This window comes from Heloderma suspectum, chromosome 3, assembly GCF_057233095.1.
Source record: "Heloderma suspectum isolate Gila_16-S chromosome 3, 16-S_ref, whole genome shotgun sequence".
In the NCBI taxonomy this organism is placed as follows: domain Eukaryota; kingdom Metazoa; phylum Chordata; class Lepidosauria; order Squamata; family Helodermatidae; genus Heloderma; species Heloderma suspectum.
Window position 1 is genome coordinate 90,315,880 of NC_139460.1, and position 22,911 is coordinate 90,338,790.

General features: G+C 42.8%; 1 protein-coding gene across 1 annotated transcript in view; it reads right to left on the minus strand.

Annotated features, from left to right (window-relative positions):
* The window catches only part of DSCAM (DS cell adhesion molecule), a 534,028-nt gene that overhangs the window by 147,995 nt on the left and 363,122 nt on the right, over positions 1–22,911 (minus strand). The window contains exons 12-14 of the mRNA XM_084843767.1: positions 5,741–5,937; positions 2,995–3,091; positions 56–184 (exon numbers count right to left, since the gene is read on the minus strand). Coding sequence (XP_084699893.1) covers positions 56–184; positions 2,995–3,091; positions 5,741–5,937 — 423 coding nt within the window. The remainder of the gene's footprint in view (positions 1–55; positions 185–2,994; positions 3,092–5,740; positions 5,938–22,911) is intronic.

Sequence of the window (22,911 nt, forward strand, 5' to 3'; positions counted from 1 at the left end):
AAAACCAAGAAACAATTCAAAGCTGGGTAAGTCACATATCCCAGTATATTCTTACCCGATTTGTTCTTGCATTCTATATCATAGCCTGTGATGGGACTATTTCCATCAAAGCCCATGGTCCATCTGAGGGCGATGCTGCGTGCTCTAACCTCCCGGATTTCTATTTCTGGAGGATCTGGGGGTTCTGGGCAAAGAGACAAACTCTGCTTTAGTCAAGAGAAGGGAACAGCTGGGTGTCAGCTACAGCCAATAGAATGGTACGAAAAACAGGGCTCATCAATAGTGAGATAGCTTGCCATTTCCTTCACTCACTGGGTTTTACACTCATTTACCCTCCTAATTCCCATAAACAGGGAAAGCAGTAGAGGCTGGTGGCTCCAATGTCAGTGGGGTGGTAAATCCACTCTGGGTTTCAGTCAGAACCACTTGGAAGGAGCTATCCAACGTACGAAGCATTTTCTTCATGTGAAGCACCATGGATAACTCCTTTAGAGTTCTGATTGGTTCTGACTGAAACCAGAGTGGATTCCCCACTCCACTGACATTGGAGCTACCAGCCTCCACTGAGAGAAAGCTAATATTTAACTTAAGAGACTTATTTTGCCTCAGTATCATCTTATTTTAGAACCCCATCATAGCAGTAATCCATGTTATTATATTAAAAGAACACTAATTTTTCCATGGCAGGTGCTGGCTACATTACGTGGGGATTTCTATATCATAAACGTAATGAATCAAGAAGATAAGACTATTAAAAATGAATCTCTCTCTCTCCCTCTCTCTCCATGCGTGTGTGCATGTGTGTATCTGTATTCTCTCTCTCTCTCCCTCTCTCTCCATACATACGTACATACATATAAGAAATTTAAATCTGTACTAGACTGTAAAGACAGAATAAGTAGTTAGACTATAATGAGTGGCCATTCCAGCTCAATTACTTAACCAGAATAAAATAGTACATTCGTGTGTGTGTGTGTGTGTGTGTGTACTATGATACTGTCATGCTTCTGAAAGAACAGTTACATATTTTCTAATTTTTCATAGAACCTTTAAAAGGCCACAATTTTACTCTAAATGGGAATCAGAATCCCAGTATATTAAGCTACTCTGTGTACCTGTATGGCAACTAGGAACTGAAGATACCTGAAACCATAGAAAACTGGGGGTTGGGAGAAAGGTTGTTGTGAGTCCTGAGTGGATTTGGCATCTTATATGTAAGCTCCAAGGCATACAAGCACATCAGCAAGTGTGGTACACAGAGCTAGCAGAACCCGGTGGCTGATTTCTGCCTCTGCCTGGCATTTGACAGGGCATCACCTCAGACTTTCCAGGACCTGATCCCTGCCTGACCACAGTTCCCCTCCCCACCAACAAAGATGGTACTGGGCGCCTGAGGGCAGACTGCTAGAGTTCAGGATGCAAAAATACACTGGAGTTGCCAGGAGCTTTTGACTGATTACTCTTGAAACATTTTGTTTCTAAATATAATGCAGGTGCACTGTTTCTTCTTGAGAAAGAAAAATCAAATGGTTTTTATAAAGACCTTCAGCTACCAGGTGGTGCAAAAATGTAATAACTAAATATTACTTCACTGTTTACATTGGTGCAACCTTAAAGCTACTGAACTGAGATTAACAGCACACACCTATGTTGTTTAGTAAGAAACAAATCCCACTGAGCTCAGTAGAGCTTACTCCCATGTAAGTGTGCACAGAATTGCAACCTGAAGCTCAAGGTGTATATTCATAAGTATTCTAGATTGGAGTCTTATATATTAAGAATAAACACTGATTTAAACATGGGAGTAGCCACGCAGAAGACGCCGAAAAGCAGTTACTCAGAATCCGGTTTATAGGGCTTTTAACTCATACGTTGACTGACGCATGAAACATTTGCACACTTGTGATGCATGTCCAGGATGGATGCTATGCTAATGGGCAAACATTGCATATATAAAGGCTGGCATACAGATTAAAAGAGTCATTTGTTTGTTTGTTTGTTTGTTTATTAATTGGCTGGCCATCTGGCCGGCCACTCTAGGCAACGTACAATACTAATAACAAATTTACATAATCAACTGAACAAAACAACATAACAAAACAACACTACTCTAAAAAACCCTAACCCACCCCAAATGCCCTCCTGAACATCCAGGTTTTTAAAGCCTGGCGGAAACTCATCAAAGAGGGGGCATGGCGAAGGTCACTAGGGAGGGAATTCCACAGAGTGGGGGCCCCACAGAAAAGGCCCTCTCTCTAGTCCTCACCAGCCTAGCTGTCCTGGCTGATGGGACAGATAGAAGGCCTACCGAGGCTGATATCGTTGAGCAGTGTCCCTGGTGTTGTTGGAGGCACTCTTTAAGACAGACTGGGCTGGAATCATATAGGGTTTTAAAGGTCAATGCCAATACCTTGAATTGGGCCCAAAAAACAACTGGTAACCAGTGCAACTCCTTCAGCACTGGAGTGATGTGGTCTCGCCGATGGATGCCTTTAATCAGGCGGGCCGCCACATTCTGCACCAGCTGCAACAATGTGACACCAGCTAGGTGGAACCCCAACACAATTCTGTTGGTTTCTGATGTTGCCCTCATGCGTAAATGTGCCTTACATTTTGTTATAGCTCAGGCATTGTATCAGTTTCAGCCTAATGCAGACTTCAACCAACCATAAATGATACATTCCATGCTTGTCTATGCACTTCCATTTTAATAGTTCTAATGGAAACTGGACAGATGGGAGTTTGAACCTCTTATATAGTTTCTAATTTCTGACAGTTAAGGCTATAGGTTGTATCCAATGTTAGTCCTATTTAGAGTAGACTCATTGAAATGAACAGGACTTAAGTTAGACTAACATTGGATACAACCTATTGGATACAACCCTATGTTTACTTAGGGACTAGACCCCTCCCCCCAAACAGATTTCTGAGCATGACATACACTTACTGTACTACAATAGCTGTGTTTTTTTCCTTATGTTGTCCTCTTCCTACCTTGCACAGTGAGCTGAATTATTCCACGGTCCTCTCCATAGGAATTGATGGCATGGCAGGAGAAGAACCCAGAGTCTTCTCGCACCGTTGGCAAAATCTACATTGCACATTGAAAAGAAGAACATATATTCAATAGGAAACACTGAAAGTAATGCCACTTTCACACACTTTGAGTGCAATAGAATCATGGAATCATAGAATAGTAGGGTTGGAAGGGGCCTACAAGGCCATCGAGTCCAACCCCTCGCTCAATGCAGGAATATATGTGATCCTGTATAGAGGATCACATATTGATCCTCTATACAGGATCAATATGTGATCCTGTATAGAGATTTTATGTGGACAGTAAGTCAAGTTGCAAGTGTATAAACAACTTGTACTAAACACACAGCAAAGTTGAAGATCTGTGGTCACAAATCAAAAGCATGGGGATCGGATTGATTGCAGCAAAATACTGGCAAGTAAACTTACTGGCTGCTGGTATAGAAATACTCTTCTTTAACTTCTTTATTTCACACTCAGTTTTACCTCCATGGAATTCAGAGCCGCTCAGATATGACTCCTAGGCAGACTTCTATCCAGGCAACTTTCAGAGTCTAGACCTGCTTAGTTGCAGTAGAACTGCATCATGTCATGTCATTCTCTGGGCCTACTATGCTGATGCATTTGCTCTTCTCTTGCTAGAGAAGCCAATTCTGGTCTTGCATTAATATTAAAATTGACTGCCAGTTCTTAATATTTTGATGGAACAATAAGATTTATAGGTCCAAAACACTTAATGTGTGGTTTAATGGTACTCGGCAAGATGTAACATGACAAATGAATAAATACATCTGTCCTATACTGCCTGTTGGACATCTAAAACGTGTACATGTCACTATATTTATATACATCAACACTTTATATACATTACATCAGTGAAAATTATACATTGGTTTTACACTCCTTCTCTACAGTTTTTGACAGGTAAGGTACCATTTATACAAGAGTGCATAATGATTTTCACTCTGTAGTGATGAAATATTTAATTTCATCCATAAAAATTGAAGGCCAAATAGGTTCTGATATTTGCCCTCTAAATCCTGAACACCAATTCCTGACCATTTTGAATTTGTTTTTCTTTGGCAAATTTTTGTACATCAAAAATAATAGTATAAACAGTTTGACAACAGACTTTTAGAGGTCAATCCTATTGCCCCTAGATGGCAACTGGAGTGCTGGGACCCCCCCCCCAAGGCCATAGGCAGAGCTATGAACTCCCCCCCTGGGGGGGGTCTCAGTTTTCACCCACCCACTTCCTGCACTTCCCAGCCACTGCAGAAAACTCCTCTCCTGAGGTCAAGAAGAGGAGGGGAGGGTGGAAAGAAGGAAAAGGGGCATGCAGGTGGGTGGAGAGGGGAGAGGGCATGGATCTGCTGGACCCCGAAGTGTTTCAGTTCCTATCCCTGTCCAAAACAGGGGGAATGAGCTCAGAGGCCATTCAGCTTGAAATGCTCAAACAGAGAGGATGGAGAGGCTGTAAAAGCCTCTGCCATTCCTCCTGCCCTGCCTGGCTGCTCTTTCTGGCAGGGCTTAAGATGGACAGAGGGCTCAGAGATCAGATACCTCCATCTAGTGGGCATCAGTCCTGTAGGACTGTGCCCTTAGTAGATGTTAAAGTATATCTAAAGTATCTCGAAAGGAGCCCATTCTCTTTTAGCAGTAAAAGTCCTGATCAGGTCCTCAGTGAAGTGCCAAATCTGGTAGCATTAAATGAACTTTGTTCATCCACTGCTTTGTGTACTACCTCAAATGAACTGACTGCTATATCATCAATAAAACACAATAATTCTAAAGAAAACATGCCATTTCGCACATAGAAGAGATTCCAAAAACATTATTAACATTACATTTGCCATTATGAAAAGCAAGAGTTCAAGACAATATTGTTGAGGGTCATTTTAGCTTCTCCTACATCTTCAGTAACAACTTTTCTAATGAATTCTCATGGATTTATAAAAAATCAGTCCTGTTTTTTGTACTATACCAACACTTGGGGAGAGCACTCCTATGATCCCTGCAGAGGGTCCCATTCACCACAGGGTTCTTCGGAGTCCCTCTTCTGAGGCCACAGATACTGCTATGACCTCGGAAGGAGGACTCTGGAATCTGATCCCTCCCCCCTCCCCTCCCCCTTGCAGCCGCCACAGAAAGAACTGTGAAAGCTGCCTTCCAAGGTCACAAATGAGGCCTCATGGACAAATCTGTCAGTTTTGGTTTCTCTCATTTCCTCCTTTTTCCAGTCATAAGTTCAGTTTGTCTTACCATTGAGGTTTTTCTTTAAAAGTTTGCATGAAAATGTGTACATATTTTTGTATGCATTTCTCTGAATATGTGCATTTTTGTATGCAATTTTGCCTAATATATACATTTTTTGCCAGCAATTTTCCTAATATAATGTATATTTAACATTATTTTCACAAATATAGCACCGTATGCATTCTTTAATTGGAGAACTCTGTTGCAAAATTCAGCAAAGTGCGAATTTTGAAGGATAGCTGAGTTTTGGTTCATGTATTGGTTTGAAAGTATGAAATTAGGTAAATTCAAATTAAAATGCAAACTGAATGAAGTTCTCCCCCATCCCTATGTGTGACTGGACATTACAGCAGAAAGGCACACCCTTCCGAATCAGCCTGTTTTCTTTTGTTGTTAGGCTGAACTGCTGCCCAAGATTCAAAGGCAGATCCCAGGTAGGTCATATCACCTGTAGAGTAGAGATCACTTCATCACCCACTTCCTTTGTGGAAACAAGATACCGGGACATTTCTGGATTAATTATTCTGTCTTCTTTCTCCCAGCGGACTATGATGGGTTTCTCTCCATGAGCTGTGCAACTCATCTCTTTCTTTTGACCCTGTGTTGCCAAGGTGGTGTTTGGATAGGAGGTTATCATAGCAGGAACTAAAAAGAAAAATAAGAATCACAAATTAACAGCTTGATACAAAGGTGAGAAGGAGGAGATGTAACTTTGCTGGACAGGAGGTCTCATTAAGAAGCCTCGCTTATGTTTACCAACTTCCTACTAAATCAATTTCATGTTGAGCTGTTCTACATATCGGTTTAAGAAAGACAACAGAACAAACTAGTATAGTGTAGAACACTGCCCATTTTATTCTCCTCCCAGGAAACCAACTATTTATGGGGAGGGTGGATAAGGATCTTTTAAATGATTTCCTTTAATTGCTGTTTTGAAATGCTAATGTTTGGTGGCATGACCTTTTCGCATGTCAGACTTTTGTATATAACAGTATGTCAGAATACAGTCCCATTGGAAAGGTTTCTGAACCATAACAAACTGATTTTCTAGCTAGCAAGATTGTAAGCCATGGCTTTTGCTTTAAGAAGAGGATCTTATCTGGATAACTTTCTCAGATTAATATGTTCCACAAAATAAAGGTTATCTTGATTTGGTTGTCATGAAGCATCTTTTAATTCTTATACAGTAAAGACACAATGAAGAGATAAGATAAAATTGAGACCTATCTCCAAATTTAATTTTATGAAGTTTTACTATTGTAATTTGATTCTTTTCTGTTACTGTGAGACTGCATTTTGTAAACCACCTTGAGTTTGGCTGGTGAAAAAAAAAGGTTTAAACCATCAATCAATAAGACTTATATGGCACGAGGTGCATGCGCAAACAGATCCTGCAAGCATTAAGTACATGGTGTCATCGACAGCTGCATCCAGTTCCAAGGGGCAGCATATACATAGAGGAGCCTTCCTCAGCCCAGCACCCTCCAGATATGCTGGACTGCAACTCCCATAATTCCCAGACAGCTCAACACATCTGGAGGGCACTGGGTTGGGGAAGGCTGACACCGAGCTGACACTCTCCCAGCTTCTCTACAAAAGGGCCATCCGTCATCTAGTGCATCAAGCCATGGTGAAGCAAGAAGCAACGTAGGGGTCTTCCATATCTCCTAGGACATCTAGTTGCTTAGCCCCACCCTGTCCCCCACACCTCCTGTTTGTACTACATGGAGGGCCTAGATGGAATTAGGCTGCACCTAGTCAGGGGCTGCTGCATCCTGGGTTGCCACTTGAAGTTGTACACTGGTCTAGTTGGCCCCTTTATGTTCTCTCCCAGAGTCTACGATCATGCTTAGTAAATCCATGAGTACCACTAACAGCTGGGAGTCCACCTGCCCTGGGATGCCCCACTGAGTGTGGGGCCTGGGCTGAAGCTGTGCTTGTGTGCTCCTGCCCGCCCCCCACCCAAAGGACTAGATCATGCCCACCCTTTATTAGGCTCACTTTAACAGTAAGTCTTTAATGCAATATGGCAAGCAAAACATACAACGTATCCAATTTGTGCATCCCATATGTAATTTCCAATATGTGTGCTGGGCAAGGTCAAAGGCAAAGTCCATCCAACAACACCAGGCTGGCACATGCCATATACATCTGTTTCTCTGGCCTCCCTTCTAAACCACTGAGCAGTGGGGCCAACATCACATCAGCATTCTTCTGTAGGTTCCTCACTGCTCATGCAAGATGTCCCCACTCTGTTTTTGCCAATTCCCCTCTCCCATGGTAGCTCCCTGCGCCAGCCACACCCCACACCATTCCAGAGAGCTCCTTGGCTTCTGGAGAGGCTTTTCAGGTGGGCTGCCATGGGGAGAAGGGGATGAGAAAGCCCTATTGCACAAGCAGCCTTCCATCTGCACAACTCTGGATCCAACCCATTGTCACAAAATAGCATCCTTAAGACTGAGCCCCAAAATGTCTTCACAGATTTCATTCCCCTCAAGATAGAAAAGCAACAGATAAGTCACAGGGTGAAAAAAGAGAACTTTAAACATGATTAGCCTTTCCTTCATGGTTATTTAAAGAAAGCTAAAAAAAAAAAAAAAAAAGTATGACTGCCGGGTACCCTAAATGCTCAATATCTAAAAGTCATTTAATAACAACAACAACAACGGCTAAATATGGATTCTAAAAAATCATGATCTTGCAGATCTTTGAAAGGCTTCAGTGGTGCAGCTAGGGCCAAAGTACCAGCCCCCACCCCACCCTGCAAATGACTACCAAAGAGCAGTAGCTGATGTTGTGCAGCAGGGCAGCAGAAGGAAACTCCGCTTTATTTTTCTGGTCATGATGATGCTACAATTTGAGTTTAAAATGCAAAACTGCATATGTTCAGAGTTTTGTTTTGTTTTTAAAGCCAGGTTAGCAAACAGTTTTGTTCTTGTTGTTCGAACATGTCAGGAATGTAGAAGCAGCTGCAAAACACAGAATAGCAGTTGTGGGTTGCGGAAGGGAAATGTTAGTGGTGTGCTTCACAACTGAAGTAATACACAAAGCCATATAAAGGCAGTCCCCATAACTTCATTAAGTTCAGGTTTTAAAATTACCCAGCTGCTGCACTGGGAGGCTCAGTTGTGATATGGGGCAGGGCTACAATTCAAGTGTTTCTTCAGTGCTGAGATCAAAACGACCTCTCTGCACCCGCGCTTATTGTACAGACAAATACAGTGGAATATCAGAGCCTGCATACTGGGTAACCTTAATCCTTATAAGGCAGCCTAGAATTAATAAGAATACAGCACATTCTAAAATATCATTTCTGTTTGCTTCTAACAGTTACATAATAAATTTGCTTTGATCATATGTATTACCCAAACATGTGTTTCCAAGCTAGAACTGATCTTATGTGCTGCTAAGCTTCAGTAAGAATGACAACATCTCAAAAGCTTGGCAGTTCTGCCGGCGCCTTGTGATATGATTGAATGTGTCAGGGTAAAGACTGTGAACATTTAGAGTTCATATCTTATTCACTTAGAAGCAGTTTCAGGTCACATTATAGGAAAAGGAGGTGATTTATTTTATGTGACAACTATGAATTTTAATCAAAAGACATATTCAAAATAAAGTCTAGATTTTTGTGTGCCTGAATTCACTATAGGCAAGTATTTTCCTTTTCCTGAGGTTTTTTCTCAAGAACCCTTTTCATGTTTGTACATTACAAGCTGCTCTCTTCAAATAACACACCAGAGACCTACAGCTGCTTAGATTTCTCATTCTCTCTCTAGTCTTTGACAGAGCTGTGAAATAAATGTGACTTGATTCCGCATCGTCATATGTGCACAATTTCCCTTTTTGCCTAAGTGAGCCTTCTAATAACCAATGGAATGAAAATGAAAAAAAAAAGGGGGGGGGAGGCTAACAGCTCTGTTCTCTCTGCAGCGACTTTATAGTAAATAATGCTCAAGGAAATTCTTGAGAAATGGCGCCAGTTCAGAAAAGTGCCCTGCAAGCTCTGTAACAAGCTAGAATAATAGCCAATAAGAACTATGCTCAGGAAAATCATGACCGATTCTTTATTAGCACAATTTCTGAAGAAACAAAGATCTTTCCCCCTCAGAAAGATTTGCCCCATTCGCTTAGGGAGAAATGCCCTCGCCGAGCACTTTGGAAGCATGCCACACAATTTAGCAGGTTAAATCATAAGGATGTGAACATCTTCGTATGAATCAACACAAATGACACGCTTGCTTAGTTAAAGGCGCTTGTTCAAATGGTTGACTCAGAAAAGGCAGAGAGTTCCTCACCTTGCAAAATGAAGTCTAAGCCAACATCAGGATTTGGTGTCAGAATCCAATGGCATCCCTCTGCTGAAGGAAGGTTCTTTGATACAGCTGAAGCTTCTTTCAGTGGTACAGGAAGGGAGGCTATTTTTGACAGTTCCCCCTCCTGCAGCCTTCAGCGCCTCCCCCCAAATCTGCTCCAGAGGTTGGGGAAACCTTTGGAATAGCTGCATGGGAGGTTGCATTGGGGGGGGGGGGCCTACAGGTGGGAAGGTGAATTAGCAAAAAATGCCTCCCTCCCCATTCTGCTGACAGAACCCTCCACTGGATCAAAAAGACTTCTATGGAGGGACACCAGAGGAAACAAACCCAATGATTTTGATGCAATGCAAGGAGTATTTATTAGAAAGCGCTATCGACAGTCTCAGGGCTTCTCCGCATTAGCAAAAATCCTGCAGCATTACTGGGGCTTTGTCTTCCAGAGTCTTCGTGAGTTTAACGCACGGCACAATACATGTGATCCCCCACCCCTTATATTTGCTGGTTTCCTTCCTGTATATTTCATTTATGCCACCAGCAGATGGCGCTGTTTTATTGCACGATTTCGAATTATTACAGCTTTTTCAGGGTTTTATAAAATGGCAGATTCCCACCTGAAAACAGCAGTAGAGGCATCGGAGTTTCATGATGTCATGAAAAAGACCTGAGAACTTCTGTGAGTGAACAATCACGACCACATGATAAATGCCTCATGTAGAGACACTTTAATCCTCCCCTGGGGCAGAAGCATGAGGAGAGTTAGGCTTTGGGCTGAGATGGAAAGTTTTTCCAGGTAATAATTTTATGGATGTTCATCTCCAATTTTGTCACCATTTACTATTGCAGTTTCTTCTGCATCAGACAAGAACAATCCACGCAGCAAATCACAGCCATCACGTCTCCTCTGGCCTCAACTACTGCTATCCCTCATTCTCCATGCACAGTATATATATAAAAAAGTCTGTCTTTACACTGAGACATAAAATTTCCAGTTGCAATGTTGCCCCCTCATCAGAGCACATTTCATTGCTGCCCTTATGTTGCCATCAGTGTAGCTGTCCTGCTTTCTTTTGTATCATAAGAAAAACTAAATATGCCCATGCATTCTTTCTGTTCTCTCCTTGGACGGCACACTCGCTATTTATATCAAAGCATGGATCTGTCTTTCACCCATTTTGTTTGCTGTTGATTTTTGTTTGATGTAATTGGAGCAATACACCCATACAGCAGCCCACTGATTGCAATAATATTAACATTTGTATAGCATGTTCATGGGCCAATCTACATTGCGCCTGCCATCACAATGTCCCGTCAGGTTAAACACTCTCGCATTAAAACGGGATTATTCACACTCACCCATTTTCCCCATTGCAGTGCTACATTGAATGCGCAAGCTCGGTTCACACTCGAGTGCTGTGCTGTTTTCCTGCGTGCGCTTGTCTGATCTCGGATGCTAAGCGGGGTCGGCCCCGGTCAGTAGTTGGATGGGCGACCACCTGGGAATCAGGCTTCCTGCATTGAGCAGGGGGTTGTTCTATCCCTTCAAATGAGACTAAGTTTTACCCCCTCATATCCCCCGCTGTGGATGTTGTTTTAAAAAAATTAAGGCGTTAAGCTTCACAACTTTGATGCTTCGAAGATCATGCCTCAATTAGAAAAAAAAAAACATCGTGGAGAAGCCCCGATTCTGCGAGGATAACACCTCAATTTTTTTAAAAAAAAATCCAGAGCGTGGGATAGGAGGGGGTAAACTTAATCTCATTTGAAGGGATACAACAACCCCCTGCTCAGTGCAGGAAGCCTGATTCCCAGGCGGTCTCCCATCCAAGCACTGACCAGGTCCAACCCCGCTTAGCTTCCGAGATCAGACAAGCGCGTGCACATCCAGCCCTTTGCTTGTTGCTGAGGAAATGGGGGCTGCTGAGGAAGCTATGTGATCGGTAGCTGGAAGAAGACATGGGGCCATCGAGAGCTGTGATTGGACAGGAGGGAAATACAAACACCGCCGCATATGGACAGGCAGGGGAGGGGACTACGACCAGATAAGGTAGCGAAGGCAGAAAATCAGAGCACATTAAGGTGAAATACTGGGATATTAGGGTATTGAAAGTGGGAGCACAGAAGTGGGAAATTCCGGTTCCAATTCGAGGCGGCTACTGCGTAGTGTGAAAGGTGGGCGGTGAAACCTCACTGGAAGCAAAATAAGGCGGTAAGTGTAGATCCATCCCTTGTGTTCAAAGTGCTTCACGTGCATTATCTAACTGTAAACCTTACAACAGCTCTATAAAGTAAATAAGTATTATTATCCACCATATTACAGGTGGGAGGGACTGAGGCTGAGAGCCTGAAAAGTACAAATAAAAACCTGAGTCTGGTGGGTCAATTTGGGAGACATTTTTTTTAAAGCTCCCTGACGTTTTTATTTCTGAAATTCTCTGTTGATGCCATTGGATGAGACAGGAAGAGAAGGAAGCACTAGGGAGGAGCAAAACATTCTTAGAAAACATAAGCTTCTAAATTAGGAGATATTTTATGTACGCAAGGCTATCATGGAGTTTAGGTTTTGGAGTTCTGTGAAGCAACATGTGTAAATGTTCCTTCCAAGGGAAGAGAAACAGATGCTAATTGAGGTATTGATGGGTTTAAATGAAGCAGAAATACAGCGCGAAACTACAAGTACAACCAAAATGAGTGCTAGTAAGACCAAGCATGTTGGGGCATTAACGGTTTTCATCCACTGCCCATTCATGCAAGTAAGTATACTCTTCAGCACAGTGACTTGGGTCTGTAGCAGCATAGTCCTGAGCTAAAAACTATGAAATATGATCTGCTGATATATAAATAATGGAAATTTCTTTGAGTTATGCATAAATCTTTTTAACAATAACAGGAATAATAGATTCTTCAGACACTGTTCAGTCAGGGTTGCTATCCAGAATCAATAATCCCTCTTTACATACAACACATCCATATCCTTGATAACAACATTTATATGTCATGCTAATTAATCCAGAATCACTGTCAACCTGCAGGGAGGTTAACCCCCCCCCCCCCCCGCTCCAGTGGGGATGGAAATTTAGGGGAAAATGGGTGAGGGGAAGGTTTAATCCTTCCCTGCTAGAGCACGGTGGTCCTAATCCAATTCAGGGCCATACATACTTAGACTAGAGTAAATAAAAAGCTGCACGCTATGTGATTAGCGTAAGATGTCCTTTGGCTCTCAGATGCAAGATTTGTTCAACAGATTAAGACAGCTATTTCTCCAGAGCAAATACATGTGAAGTTACATTGAACTGTCCACTAGAAACTGAAAAAAAGATTTTTGAGAAACGGTTGAGGAGTGAGGTAGTGAAAAATTAGACTAAGGGCTTCTTCACACAGACCTTTTTTCCTTCTATTGAGATTGCTCACTCCTGGAAATTTGCAGGCCCTTTGGATGACGCCGTTAACCTCCAACACGTCTCCTGCACTAAATGACCTTTATTCCGTTTTTAAATAGATTGCAGATAATGAGGTAACAAATTACCCCTCTTGTGTTCCACTTGAGTTCCCTCCATGGAAAAGGAAACGCCACAAGAAGAAGAGCTGGACCAATGAAAGATATGGAAGACTCAGATAAGGGGGAGAAGGAGGGGGAAGGGGAGGGGGAAGGAAGGAAGGAAGGAAGGAAGGAAGGAAGCAAGCAAGCAAGCAAGCAAGCAAGCAAGCAAGCAAGCATGTGTCAAGGGAGTCTGTTGTGATCCTGCATTTAAAACGGAAGCAGAAAGTGCTCAGGGGTTTTTTAGGCTGGTGTAGAGGTGCTCTAAAATGTATTTTCCTCCAGCTGATTTTAGGCTTATGACATCCTACTTGGGAGCTGGTCTAATATTCTTTCTTTGGCAACTGTGATAGGCCAGGCTGTATATGTACAAAAATGGAATGGGGATGTAAAATCTCTTTAGCTGCAGATGTGTTATTTCTACTCCTATAACTCAGCATTTAGATATTCTTATTTTTGGCATTACTTAATAATAAGAAAATTAACCCAGTTTTCCAGTGATTGTCCTTCTCCAATGGCTAAGGAAAAGAATCAAATATACCAGTGCTTTGGGCTAGAGAAAATTATAGCTATCCATCTAATGGATACAACACATTGAACAAGACCGGAGGCTCATTTTCTCTGGCACTAACTGGCACATTATCTAAAATCTATGAAGCCCTTCATTTGTTTGTTTGCTTGCTTGCTTTAAAAAAAAAGATGATGTACATTAATGGGAGGCTTTTTTTTAATAAAACAAAGTCAGGGAGCAGTGAGTAAAAATAGAAGCAGTGATACACAGAAAGTAAGGAATGAGTCATCACATCCAATCGTTTTTAATACATGCAATGCATGATATATTGTCCATTTACAGTAATGTAGTCTCTCTGGAAGCAATAGTGCTACACCAGTTTAAAGATAATATCAAGTAATCATATTTACATTTAACATAGATAATGAATGAATTTCCTAAGGCAACCTAGTCCCTATATGTCTTCAGCCTTTTCTGCATTCGCTGCTGTTTGCCCCATGGCAACTACCATGACATCCCATAGTTGGCAAGCAGAGCAGAGTTATTAATTTTTTAAACCTTTGTGGGGCAGTAATGATAAACAAAGAGAGTGTACCAAACAGCTGCCATACGGTGCCATCAGGCTGTTCCAAACTACTGACTTAGTGTTAAGATGCTCTGCAGTCCATTATATCTGTAAAACACCTATTTCCCATTGGTAGCATGTTTAATATTCTGACACATGGTTAACCTATTAAATTACACCTATTTATAATGACAGACGCTTTCTTATATGGGATAGCTATTATCTAGAAAAAGCTGCTTATCTAAAAAGGATTGCATCATAAGATGAGAACATTATAATTTGCTTTAAATTCCCCTTGTGCTCTCCAGGCTTTGGCCATCGACACACAAGAAACATTGTTGGGTTTTTAATAACTGACCACAAGCATGGTAAATTAAGTCAGCATTTAGAGAAATGGGGAAGGGCTGAAGGAACACACAATACCATGTCATTCACCAGCCCACAATCTGCTTTCACACTGTTTTGCGGGAAGAAGTCACTGCTTTCCCATGTAGGTTTCTTAATATTTCTCAGGCTTGGACAGGAAGGGTTTCTGGTGGATTGTGTCTCTGAACACGTGTGATAACATATAACATGATTGGGGCAGAAGGGCCAGAAGGTATTTAAATACAAACCTTTGTCCTACGGCAGGACATCACCCCTTCCCACAAAGACCCTACCCAGTCATCCAACCACAGTGTGACAAATGCAGAGAGCAAATTTGCAAATACGAAAGCTATGCATAGAACAATATTGGCTTTACCTCTGCCTAGTGAATCCCCAGGAAGCCTACTCGACCCGGATGTAAAGAAAGGGACTGAGCAGCTATCCTAAGTCCGATACCAGCATGAAATCAGATTGCCTACTCTTTCTAGTGACTGCAATGATGTTTGGCTCTCCCAAAGCAGTTTCAGGCATCATGACAGGGATAACGTAAGAAAGTTAAGAAAATGTATACAAAAGTGCCTTATTTGTATTCCTGATCCTGATGACAGAAGTTATAATGGCAAAATTTAAAACCTTCTGAATATTGCTATGGTGCATATATTGTCAGGTGTTTTTCTCTCCTTTTATGAGCACACACACACACAGAGAGAGAGAGAGAGAGAGAGAGAGAGACTGTTTCAGTGTTATTTTCTTTCTGTTGCAAGGATAGAAGGTAAAAGAACTTTACTAATGGTTGCCAGTGCTGTTGTTCTTCTGATGGCTTCAACATGACGTGGAAGGGAGGGGGAGAGGAGCAACCAAGGGAAGGAAGGCTCCAATATTTCACCAAGTACAAGTCGTTCAATGAACAGATGGGATGGAATGGCTTCTTCCCACTCAATCCATATGTGGCAACAGCTTTTAGGTAGATAATTATGTTCTATAACATTGCAGATATGTCTCTATTGTGTGTGGATAAATGTTTCCCCAAAGATTTCAACTCTGATGGGGGGGGGGGAGAAACACTTCTTGTATGGCCATGAAGATCTTCCCACACATGCTTGACTAAAAACACCATCAACTTCTTCAAAACAGTTCAAACCAAGCTAACTTATGCTACAGACCAACTCTGTGTCTTTACACCGGAGGCATGGTGATGCCTCCATTATTCCCTACCTAATATAGGCGACTTATTTCTGTTTCCATGTCAACCTGAAAGCCTGCAGGAGACAGCTCAGGTGAGCTCTGGGGATCACTCTGCAAATTTGTACTGTCATTGTACACTCGCTGTACTAGACAGCAGCCAGCCAAGGGAGCAAAGGAGAAAGCAATAAAATGGTAGACTGCAGAACACTTCTGAGTAGACATGTATACGAAAGGAAAGGAAAGGTTTCTCCTGTGCAAGCACCGGGTCATTACTGACCCCTAGAGGGACGCCGCTTGCGCTGGCGTTTTCATGGCAGACTGTAGCGGCGTGGTTTGCCATTGCCTCCCCCAGTTGTACATGTATAGGACTGTGCTATAAATTTACTCTTTCAGTGCACACAACATGTTGGGCCATTCTGACAGGGCCCACCACACAAACATTTTAGGACAAATAATGAAAGAACGCTCAGCTATAGCCGTGCCACTCTCTCTTGGACATGATTTGTTTTACTTCTCTCTAGAAGAAAGGCATGAGCAACTGTCCAGAGCTAGACTGATCTGCACATTAATTGAATTCTAGTAAACTGGGGGGGGGGAGTGTGTGGAGGTTGGGGGCGGGGAATCTGCATATCCTCGGAAGGGGAGGGAAGGAATAGCTAGCTCAGTATAGATTCTGTCCAACATATCCATAATATTAATAAAAGAGAACCCTTCTGCTTCTCTTTTCAAAATATTGCAAAATGTTGGGAAGTCCCTTACATCATGTCTGCCTTTAGCTCTCACTGCTAGCAGTCACCTTCACATTCCATTGTTTCATATAGCTGAGGCTGTCATATCTATCCCACAGAGAGCTCACAGTTCCAACCTTACTTTTCTCCAGAACAAAATCTTATACTAGTGTACACTTTGCATCACACAGAATTTGGTTGTATTTTCTCATTAGATAGGGCGCCTTGTAGAGAATGAATCTCCGAAGAAAGGAGATTTAAAAGGGTCAGTAGAAACCAGCGTGAAAAGTTACTTGTGAACAATCTCAAGTTCCATTGAACTAAATGCACCTAATTTAGTCTGGATCCAACCATTTGTGAAAAGGGGCAGCCACAAGTTATGCACATCGCTGTGGTCATTTGTATAGCCAGCAGGTGGAGGTCCAAGTTCTGAAAAGGCGCTTGCTGGTTTCTGAGGCACTCATGTAGAGGCTGCTGTACATGTTAACTAGCCCTTCGAGCAAGTGAAGCATGATCTTTTGAGAACTTGCCAGTTTTTTGTTTTGTTTTTAAAATAGTGACAAACCTTTGGCTTCTATAAAACTCTTTAAGAATGACATCACTGCCTTCATTGCAGGGATAACGTGCCTAGCAAAAGGTAAGATACAGTAGTTATTTATGTTAGCAAAACCAAAGACTAATTCTGAAACAAAAACTTTGTGGAAACATATTTGGTAAAGCCAATAACATATTTGGAGCCTCAGTTCAATTGAGGTAGCCAGAAGTTTGGATCATTATCTGAAACTTATGAATACACTCTACAGTATTTGAACCAAGAGAGATGATCTTCAATTGTTTCCAAGATAGGAAACAAATAGAATATAAAAATGCTGTAATAATAGCCTTAGGGCGCAATCCTATGGGAACTTGGAGGTGACCCTATCCAATTCAGGGCAGGAGAAGCATGGAGGAGATAGTTCCCTCCGCGCGTCTCCTGCCCTGCATTTGTGGCTAGACAGCCGATTTTGGCTGTCTACCTGCGGGAAGATGGAGAGGGGAGGAGGCCGCCAGACGACACATAGGATGTGTTGTACCAGCATTTCCACCTTCACCACCCCAGAACACGCCCTGGAACACCCTGTTTTGGCCACTCCACACTCTACTTCGGAGCGCAGAGCTCAGGACAGTTCTGTGCTGCCTCCAAAGGCAAGCTCTGAGGTCGGTTCCCGGAAAACCACATAAACCACATCTATCGGATGACCGTCTAGCTGCTGACTAGCGACCATAGGATTGCTCCCTCCGTTATACATAACATTTACTTATTTATTTAAATCCACACCCCACCAACATGGCCTAGAAAAAAACTTGTCAGTGTAGCTTGTCAGTGTCAAGGGTAAGCATGGTTGGGTACCGGCTGAGGGCCCACACCTCAGCAGGGGCCCACTGAAAAAAGCCCCCTGGAGTTGCTCCTCCTCTTCACCACTGCAACTTCCTTGTTCATATGTCTCTCACTCTGACAACGGTGGTGGTGAGGAGGAGGAGCTGTAGCTGCCATGGCCTGCTTGCTCACTGGCTGTCAAGCAAGCAAGTGGTGGTAGCAATGATGAGAAAGAGGAGGAGGAACAAGGGCAGCTGGTGACAATGGTGATGGTAAGGTAGATTCACTGAGGGAGGGGGCCTATTGAGGGTGTCTTGCCCAAGGCCCTCCAAAACCTGGAGCTGGCACTGCTTGCCAGCCCTTGCAACATTTCCTTTTCTGGCTGTACCAGAGTGAATTCAATCTCTATGTTTCCTCTTAATTTATAGTCCCCCCTGCTCCTAATCGCAACAAAATTAGCTCTGTGTCAGTACTACTCCCCTTTCCCCAGTACAAACAAAATTAGAATGTACTCATTTTGAAAAAAGCTCACACATATTCATTTAAATCAAAGCACTTGACAAAAGAGATGGGAGTAACACTCCCTTTTGGTATCTTTACTTCTGTTACTACTAACTCCTGGAGACTGGCTGGAGAGTTGAGCAACTGCAGGGCAGCACATTTCTGTTATACCAGCATTGCCTTACAAAGACAGCAATCCTGTACACCAGAGCTGGGGAACCAGGGGTCCTCTCGATGCTGATGGACTCCAATTCCCATCAGCCCCAGCCAGCTGAGGCAAAGGCCAGGGCTGATGGAAGTGGGAATCCAGCAACATCTGGAGGGCCATCGTTTCCCCACCCCTGCTATACATACTTCCCTGGGGAGTAAGCATCACTGAATTCACTTACTTCAGAGTAGATATGCATAGGATTGCAGTGTATGTCACTAAATGGTTAATCAGGGGCCAGCGGTGGCTGGAGGCTCCAATGTCAGTGGGGCGGTGGATCCACTCCGGGTTTCAGTCAGAACCAATCAGAACTCTAAAGGAGATGTCCAACACACCTTGGATAGCTCCTTTAGAGTTCTGACTGGTTCTGACCGAAACCCGGAGTGGATCCACCGCCCCACTGACATCGGAGCCACCAGCCTCCATTGTCGGGAGCCACTGAACTGCTGGAAGAAAGGTCTGATAAAGTGCAGTCTTTGTAACTGACTGATGGAGGGGCATAATTAAAAACCTTCCACGGTGCTCTCTTTGCTGAATTCACTTGGTAAAATTCAGACTCTTGATTTTCATGCTCTTTGTGGGCTTGGCTTAGCCCACCTGCTTTTGTTTGTTGACCCATCAGGGCAAATTCTGAATGGGAATTCAGAACTTCAGAGCCTGTTTCAGTTCCTTCAGAAACATCAGTCTTGATCCCGATCTGAAACCAGGTGAAATCTTATAGCAATTGCAATTGGGGGGGGGGGTGTTTTGCTGCCTGAAATGCAGCCATCAGCAGTGGCACTATGGATGCTGAAGCAGTGCTAACCCTCAGCATGCTGTTGAAAAATCAATTCAGCTCTACCAAGCATGCTACAATTATCTCTGTATGTCTTTGTTTTAAGAAGAACTTATTGGGTTCTGTCTATGACTATGTACATCTTTGACTCACAGTGAAACTCTTGTTCAAAGACAGTGAATGTCTTAAAGGCACTGTGCGGTTTCGTTTGACATTTGAAGACAAGCTGCTTTATCACATACAATTGTTTTCACAGGAAACAACTTCAGCACTTGGCTCTTGGGAGACTGTTATCTCCTGGTAATGACACCATTAACATGAGTATACTGTAATTAAAACTGCAAGGGCAATTCATCTTTATAGAGCGTATTGACCCATTTTAACTTAAAAGAGCTGGGCAGCCAAGTACAAAAATGGACTCAAATTTTATTTTATTAAAAAAAAAGGTTGTTATAACCCACCTCAGTTCAGATAAAGAGGTAAAGGAATAAAACATGCACACAGCCCACTGCATGGCCAATTGTTTGAGGCGCATTAACCAAGAAATATTGTTTTCCTCAGTTATACTGCAATATCTTGGGTTAGGTTAATTAAGGTAATCATTGTTCTCACAGTGATCAGTACAAGAAATGAATGCCAACTTTCCCTTACCATAGAAGCTTAGTTTAGCAATATGTTTGACTTAGGGTCAAATTATGCAGTATGTTAGATATGTACCGTGCAGCGAACCGTCACTTTTTTCTTACTCTAAAGTAAACACATGGGGCCCTGATTTGGGTCAGAACTGCCATATGCACATAGACATTTTAAAGCTCCCCTGTCCAGCAACTTCCTTCCCCAAATTTGGAATCAATGCAGGTTTTTTTCCTTTTTTTTTTTTTGCTGGGAAGGCGGCACTTTGGAAAACAAGTGGCGGAGTGGGAGGTTTAACCCTCCCCTATGCATCCACAGTGGTCCCAATCCAAATCCAGGTGCCACACACTTTCTGTAGAGTAAAGAAAAGAGGGTCACTGCATACTATGTATTTAATATATCAAGTAGTTTGACCCAAGATTGAAGGGAAGACCAGAGAGGTGTCTCCATGACAACGGAAGGAGAAGCGAATGGTGGTTTACCTGGATTTTTCAAGGAACCAGCTTTGGTCCACGCAGGGCTCCCCGAACAAGTGCACCACACCATTCTAAGTCGCTTCACGGGAACATACTTCCAGGTTGGGGGGGGGATTGGAGTGAATGTCATTAGACTGGCAGGGGCTGCTCAACCAATAAGAGAGGCTTCTCCCCCGCCCCCCATCCAGGCTCTACCTCCCTTTCTCCTTCCCCTGAAGCTCCCATAATGTGAAGAAGCAAAGCTTCACATTAATTACTTCCTTATAGCAACAAAGCAAACAGTAAAGAAACACAGCATCGATATTTAGGGAACAAGCCTCATTGACCACAATGGGAGCTACTTCCGAGGAGACACCTGCTTCCCCAACCTATGCCTGATTTCGCCAATTTTTTTAATGTCTTTTTTTCCCCTTTAAAACCGCATTAGCAAGCGTTATCACTTCTCTTACTATCGTGCCAGCAATTCCTATACCCTCTAACTCACCATCTCAGTATCTCACAATCATGCATTTGCCAGCAATTCTTATACCCCCTATCTCACTATTTCACCTACTGCAATATAGTGAGATAGGGGGTGTAGGTACTGCCAACAAAAGTGCTATTTTGCTTTAATGCTTTACGTTTTAAAAAAAAAGTTAGAGGCTGCCCGGAGCAGGCCTATACTTTGTGGGAATGGCCACCAGAGTTTAGTGGTAGCCAAGGTGAAGTAAATGGCATGAGGTAGCACAGAACTCTGACGGCCAGCCTTGAAATGGAGGAAACAGCGGGGAAACACAGGAAGGGAAAACACTGGGGAAACACCCCTTGACCGGGTCAGTGAGGTCCCAGTCAAGTGAAAGACATACCCCTGGGCAGGGAAATCATGCTGGAGTAAATGCAGAGGGTGGGGCACACCACAATAGAAGCGCAGACAAGCCAAATTAAGGACAACAGTTGGACTAAAAGTAGTCTCAGAAGAACTGGTTTTTCAGCACGAAACTCCGGGGTGGCTGCAAGATGGCAATGACGTCATGTCATGTGCCCCAAATGACCTCCAAACGCAGCAACCCCGCAGTAAATCAACCCTGAGTTGATTTGAATGAGTATCCAACACTGAAGGAGAAGCTAAGCAACTATCATGGGTGGGAGGCAACCTGACACTTTTCAATCTGTCATTTAGAAAACCAGGGATGAAGAGGAGGATGTGTGAGTCAGCAGTATTAACACATGGTAGTTTAACAGTTGACGCCATTCAAATCTGAAGTTTAGCTGAGGAAAGGTGGTCAAGAAGACTCTTAATGTTAACAAAAGTAAGGAAAGATGAGAGTAGATTTTGAAAGACTAAGCAGATATATGGGGGGAAATCTCAGAACATGCCAGTTGCACAGGCAAAAAGACCACTGCTTTAAAAGATCAGAATTTTGCTATTATCTCTGTCTGTCTCACTGATGCAATGAATATGGACTTGAGCACGCTCTGGGAGACAGCGCAGGACAGGAAGGCCTGGCGTGCTATGGTCCATGGGGTCACGAAGAGTCAGACACGACTGAACGACTGAACAACAACTGTCTGTTGGTCTGTCTGTCTGTCTGTATCTATAGATATAGAGAGATACTCAGACACATTTCTTGACTCTTCTCCTTCTTTTCTAATTTCTTCCCTCTTTTTCATCTTTAACTCTTTTTTCCTAGCTGCTTCCCCTCTGTTTCCAAGCATGCACTCTATTCCTTCCACCCCTCCTGAGAACCCTTCTATCCTCCTACCAGCACTCAATTTCAAACCCTGCATGGTCTCCCACTATTTCTTGATCTCGGACTTATGTATAGGGTGGCCAAGTGTCCCACTTAACAGAAGACTACAGACGGGCGGAACTGTGAAACTCAGTCTCATCACGGTTCTTGGGTTTCTACCACCAAGCTCATTCTGTCCTGGTTCCATACAAGTTTTTTTGCCCCACACCTAAATCTGTATAAATTCTTGTGTGCATTTTCAAGTATATGCATTTTGTACACATGTCCCCATTGACTAGAGCGTGTTTGTGTGCATTGTAGAAATTTACACCATGTTTACTGTGCATTTTTAAAATGTGCGCCTGTTGTCGAAGACTTTTTTTTCTTTTACAGAATACATTGCAAGCCCAGAAATGTACAGATTGCCAATCGCAAATTACGTTTGGTTCCATGTTTGATTCTGGGATGTGCGAATCAGGAATATCTGTTAAAAAAAAAAAAAAAACTTGACAGAGTGAATTTCTCACCCATCCCCACAGAGGACAGTCCTCTATCTGTCATAGAACTCTATCTGAAGGGCTGCCCAGTCCAAGTCTGGTTTACAGATAAAAAAACCGTAAGATGGGAGAGCAGCCGGGCCTTTCAGCAGTTAGCACCTGGATAGCAGACTGAGCAGCAGCACACAAGTCACTTGGTGACTTTCTGACACATTCTGGTGACATGTATTGTATTTCTATTTAAATTATAGTAATCA